This window comes from Arachis ipaensis, chromosome B5 (genome assembly GCF_059453495.1).
Source record: "Arachis ipaensis isolate K30076 ecotype BB chromosome B5, ASM5945349v1, whole genome shotgun sequence".
Classification (NCBI taxonomy): domain Eukaryota; kingdom Viridiplantae; phylum Streptophyta; class Magnoliopsida; order Fabales; family Fabaceae; genus Arachis; species Arachis ipaensis.
In genome coordinates, this window is record NC_142440.1 from 107995426 (window position 1) to 108001412 (window position 5987).

Here is a 5987-nt window from a genome sequence, read left to right on the forward strand (position 1 = left end):
AAAATTTAGAATAATTTATTTTTTCTTTAGTAACCATTTAATTTTTGAAAAATACTATACTTTTTATTTTCTCTAAAAAGACAATAACATTTGCTGGTATAAACACAACAGGAAAAAAAACAACGAAATCCACTACATATACAATTATACACTGCCAAAAACAAAAAAAAATGCTTAAGACATAATCCTTAAGAACTAAAACAAGTACCAATTATGCTAGTTGATTACTGGTTTTGGCAAAGAGTGGCAAGTGACTGCTACGCCGGCAAGGGGTCGTTATCGAGTCCCAACAATGCTACCTGAAATTGGGTCCATGGTTGGGCGACGCGTATTACCTTCCAAAACGAAAACCACGTCTTTGCTTCCTCAATCCTCTCCTTTATGACATGGCTGGGTCCTCTCTCACACCCACATATGCTTGTTCCTTTTCCTTCGTTCTTCTGGGCCCCACTTTGTCCCCTCTTCCCCCTACACCACCGTGTTCTCCTTTTCTCCTTCCACTTTTTTTATTATCCATTTCTCTTTTCAAAAATTAATTAAAATTTTGAAGTTATTATTTTCATATGTTTTTTTTATTTTTAGATAAAAAGGTTTGAATTTTTTAATATTAAGGAATTAATTTAAAAATTAAATTAAACTCCATCATTATATTGTTGTTTTTTTTTTGTTTATGTTCGAGTTATCTTTTTTTATTTCGCTTCCTTTGTGTAACATAAAAATGGGAAGGAAACGCATAAAATGAGAAAGGTTGGTTTCACTGTGCATAAGAATAGGAAGTTGCTGGCTATTAGGACTCGCTTTTTAGGCCACTTTTTCTTGGATTATGACTTAAAAATAAATAAATAAAAATTCGGTCAACTTCCTTTCTTTCATGGCCAAACCTTGGACAAGGTGATGATAGATATTAATAATATTATTAAGTATTAACTATTTGTCTATATATTGAAAACGTAAATCGGTTTATGATATATTCCGATCATAAAAAAAAAAGAATACTAAGTATCAGCAAAATTTGTGATGTTTAACCATCAATTAGTTATCATTAATATTTTTAATAGTATGAAATAAGATCTAATGATATAGGATTAATCATTTTTTCTTTGATGATTAAGTGTTGGCCAAATTTTAACAAAAGTACTGCCTCTTATACTTTTTCTAAAAAAATTGGTTTCGTGATTATTACTAAAATTTCTTTTAATTTTTTAAAAGTTATTATTATTTTAAATTTTATTATTCAAGATCACATTTCACTTAACAAATTTAACTCCTAAATGTTCACTCCAGACAAAAAAAAAGTGAATATATTCACAAAATGTTAACTCTTTATATTAACATAGCATTAGAATTTATGATGCACAAACACAAATATGGGATACAACACATGACACACAGATATGCGAATTCAAAATTTGTATAAAACATAGGAACACGACATACATATAAAATATAAAGTATTTTTTTTATTAAATTATAATAATATTTTGATATTTTATTGATATTAAAATATAAATTAAAATTTTAATTATTTTAATTATTTTTAATTATGTAAAATATTTTTATTTTAATAATTAAAAATATATATTATTTCTAAACTCATTTTAAGAATACATGTTAAGAATAAACCTGAACATGTTAATATGTGATAGTATTTAAGTGTGTCCAAACGTGTTCGGAAAAGAATTTTTTATTTTTTTAATAAGATACGGTTGGATACAGAAAACACGCGTGTCGAATAAGACAATAAGTGTCCATAAGTGTCATCTCTAAAATGTGTCTAATACAGGAACACGACAAATTAAAAAAATATCCATACTTCACTGATTAGAATTTAATTTATTAAAATAATTTTACAATTGAATATATAGTTAACCTTATATATAAAGAGAGACTAGAAAAAGTCTTGGATATTTTGTTTGGTGACTAGAAAGTCTTGGATATAAATATGTCCGAGACGGATTTCTCTAAAATGTGTCTACAATGGCTTTCAATTGGTGATCAATTTGAAAATTGATAAGGTAAAGGTCGAGTCTAACTCCGCGTGCGCTGCCCAGCTCCTGTAGAACGAGTCCAACCCCTTCCATAGCAGCTCAGCCCTAATTCATGCAATCAAGAATCTTCAATTAAAAATGGTTAATTGTGTCATCTATCATTTACTTCGAGAGACAAATTTTATCTCAGATGTTTTGGCTAAACATGCTCAAATTTTGTCGATAAAAATACACTGCTTCAATATCTCTTCTTCCTTTTTTGTTCCTTTCTTAAATGCTGATAGCAAAAGAATGGTTTTTTCTAGAATTTGAATTAGCTAATTTTATGTTTCTGTTGGACCTTTAGACCTCCACTCCATCAAAAAAAAATCTTTTCATTGTAATGACGTCAACAAATAATTATTACATTATTATGGAGTTTAGTTAGTATTCATTGCCATATAAAATGATTAAAATCATATTTATATAGTGTAAATTTTATGCTATATATTAACTTATAAAACATATACGAGGGAAATGATAATGATTATTGATTAATATACGAGAGAATAATAATTCTATTTTTTTTTAATTGATAATATCAAGTGATCTTTAATACAAAAACTTAAAATAAGACTAAAATAAAAAATAAAATGAAACTAATTAAGTTTTTTACGTTTTTAATGTATTAAATACATAAAAAGAATATAAAAAAATTTTTATTATTATATTTTTAAAATGTAGTTAAATCCCTCTAGAATACTATCACACACATCACAAAATCAACCCTATAGAAAAATAATAATTTCACTCTTTTTCGATAAAACTAGTACTCGATAATTTTTATTTTTCATTTTTAATAAACAATCCTTAGAATACTAACACAGAACCACACAGAAACCAGCCCCTTTTCTATGGTCATACTTTGATGACATGGCATCCCCTATTCTCCCAACCCTTCTCTATATAAACCTCTCCATGGTAACTTCCTCTCCCACAAGTCACAACACACCACACGCTCTCATTTCATTCCCAGAGAGAGAGAAAAAAAAAAAAATTAGAAAGATCCCCAACTCAATTGTGCAGAACTAACTGCAGATACTCTCTCTACATTTTCTCTCACTTTCTTTTCTCCAACTAACTTTATTATTTCACTCTTCAAAGCAAACAACACACTTTAATTTTCTTATATAAATTAAGGTCGATCATGGCTGTGGATTCCGCTCTATCATCTCCTTTGGGTCCCCCTGCGTGCGAGAAGGACGCGAAAGCGCTGCAGTTCATCGAAGAGATGACGCGAAACGCCGACGCCGTCCAAGAGAGGGTGTTGGCGGAGATTCTGAGCCGCAACGCCGAGACAGAGTACCTCAAGCGCTTCAAGCTCGGCGGCGCCACCGACCGCAAAACCTTCAAGTCCAAGGTTCCGGTGATCACCTACGAGGATGTTCAACCCGAGATTCAGCGCATCGCCAATGGCGACCGCTCTGCAATCTTGTCTTCACATCCCATCTCTGAATTCCTCACCAGGTTAGTTGCTAAATCACACCATATCTTATTCCTTCTTGCGACTTATTGAGCTTCTTAAGTGATTAAACGTTGCCTCAAGAAAGAATTGAGAAACTTTTAAATGCATTTTCACAAACCTTCTAATCCTATTCATAAGATAGCCAAAAATTAGTGTTCGTACTGCAATTATTTGAGTCGCACAAATGAACAAGCTTAATTATTCCTTTAATTATTTCGATTTGTTTGAATTTATTAAAACATAAAACTAAAGCCAATTTGGAAATCTGAATCTGCAGTTCAGGGACTTCAGCTGGTGAGAGGAAACTGATGCCAACAATTAAGGAAGAGCTGGATCGTCGCCAACTTCTATACAGCCTCCTCATGCCAGTTATGAACCTGTAAGTGCTACCTCGAAATAATTGCCGCAACAATTATTTAGTATTCTCTTCCTTTTTTTCCCCTGGCTGCTCCCTAATCGGTGGCTCTGCATTGTCGTAGAATCTTAGCAAACCGCCAAATTTAACTATCATCAAAGTTAAAAATATTTCATTTAACTCTCTCTTAACCACGTTTGGAAAATTAATCTTTTTTATTCCCTTATTGAACAGGTATGTGCCAGATTTGGACAAGGGGAAGGGGTTGTACTTTTTATTTGTGAAATCCGAAACAAGGACACCAAGTGGGTTACTGGCTCGCCCGGTTCTCACAAGTTATTACAAAAGTGACCATTTCAAGACCCGACCCTATGACCCGTACAACGTTTACACCAGCCCCAACGAAGCCATTCTCTGCCCGGACTCATTCCAGAGCATGTACACCCAAATGCTTTGCGGCCTCATCGAACGCAACCACGTCCTCCGACTTGGTGCTGTCTTTGCCTCTGGCCTCCTCCGTGCAATCCGTTTCCTCCAGCTCAATTGGCCAGAATTGGCCCATGACATCTCTGCCGGATCCTTGAATTCCCGGGTCACCGACCCTGCAATTCGAGATTACATGTGCCAGGTGATGAAACCCGACCCGAAACTGGCCGAATTTGTTGAACAAGAATGCTCCAAAGAAAATTGGGAGGGAATCATCACAAGAATTTGGCCCAACACAAAATATTTGGATGTTATTGTAACAGGTGCAATGGCCCAATACATTCCAACACTAAACTACTACAGTGGTGGGTTGCCACTTGCATGCACCATGTACGCTTCCTCGGAGTGCTACTTCGGGCTAAACCTTAATCCCATGTGCAAACCCTCCGAGGTTTCCTACACAATCATGCCAAACATGGCCTACTTTGAATTCCTTCCTCACGAGTCCAGCAGGGTAGACAGCTCGGTCCCGCCGAAACTGGTTGACCTTGCTGACGTGGAAGTGGGAAAGGAATATGAGCTTGTGATCACCACCTATGCTGGCCTCAACCGCTACCGTGTCGGTGACATCCTCAGAGTCACTGGGTTCCACAACTCTGCGCCGCAGTTCCACTTTGTCCGTCGTAAGAACGTGCTGTTAAGCATCGATTCGGACAAGACGGACGAGTCAGAACTGCAGCGTGCAGTGGAAAATGCCTCCAAACTTTTGGCCGAGTTCAAGACAAGCGTTGTCGAGTACACAAGTTATGCGGACACAAAAACTATACCGGGTCACTACGTGATATATTGGGAGCTTCTGACGAAGGACGACTCTGCCAACTTGCCGAGTCACGAGGTGCTGAATCGGTGCTGCTTGGAGATGGAGGAATCACTTAACTCGGTATATAGACAATGCAGGGTTGCTGACCATTCAATCGGGCCTTTGGAGATAAGAGTTGTGAAGAGTGGGACTTTTGAGGAGCTTATGGATTATGCTATTTCAAGGGGTGCTTCTATTAATCAGTATAAGGTTCCAAGGTGTGTTAATTTTACCCCCATAATGGAGCTATTGGACTCAAGGGTTGTGTCCGTGCATTTTAGCCAACGTTTGCCACATTGGTCTCCTCAAAGGAGAAGGTGATTAAGTGAATTTGTAATTGGGGCCTAGTGAGTTTAAGTCTAATGTCTAATCATGTAGATGTAGATTTTTGTTAATTTAATTTAATTTTTTAATTTAATCTTTTGAAGTTGTAAGTTTAGACCTAGGACCTGGTGAGAGTTCAATGGGAGATGTTGTACTGGAACGTCTCTTGGCCAGGTAATTGTGTATTTTGGTTGAATTAACTTGTTAAGAGGATGTGACTTTCGTTCTTTTTTACTACTGTACCAAACAGACTTGTCTGAAATTCAAATGGCCAAAAGATGCGGCTTGGGTTGGATCTTTTTTCAAAATACTAAATTTCATTGACTCCTTTAAAAACTTTAAAAAGTTTTCAAATTATTCATTCTAACGTAATCTAATTCCAAATCTCAATCACAACTTTTGCCCCATTTCACTCCTAATCTCTAAGTTTTCACCACCATTCCACTTCTCGAGTAGCCATTACCATTTCTAAGAATTATACCTTTAAGTTATTAAGTGCATGCATACAATTCTCATTCCTAATACAAGATT

General features: G+C 35.4%; 1 protein-coding gene across 1 annotated transcript; it reads left to right on the plus strand.

Moving 5' to 3' along the window:
* The first annotated feature begins 2958 nt into the window (after nucleotides 1-2958).
* On the plus strand, nucleotides 2959-5764 carry LOC107643753 (putative indole-3-acetic acid-amido synthetase GH3.1). The gene is made up of 3 exons (XM_016347485.3): nucleotides 2959-3494; nucleotides 3770-3871; nucleotides 4082-5764. Exons 1-3 carry the CDS (start codon nucleotides 3175-3177, stop codon nucleotides 5451-5453), a joined length of 1794 nt encoding a protein of 597 aa, XP_016202971.1. The 5' UTR covers nucleotides 2959-3174; the 3' UTR covers nucleotides 5454-5764.
* The last annotated feature ends 223 nt before the right edge of the window (nucleotides 5765-5987 follow it).

Bases quoted from the DNA above. Each gene is read 5' to 3' on its own strand.
- LOC107643753 (XM_016347485.3), top strand. From the start codon at position 3,175: ATGGCTGTGGATTCCGCTCTATCATCTCCTTTGGGTCCCCCTGCGTGC. The intron at 3,495-3,769 runs GTTAGTTGCTAA...CTGAATCTGCAG, and splicing joins ATCTCTGAATTCCTCACCAG to TTCAGGGACTTCAGCTGGTG. The intron at 3,872-4,081 runs GTAAGTGCTACC...CTTATTGAACAG, and splicing joins CTCATGCCAGTTATGAACCT to GTATGTGCCAGATTTGGACA.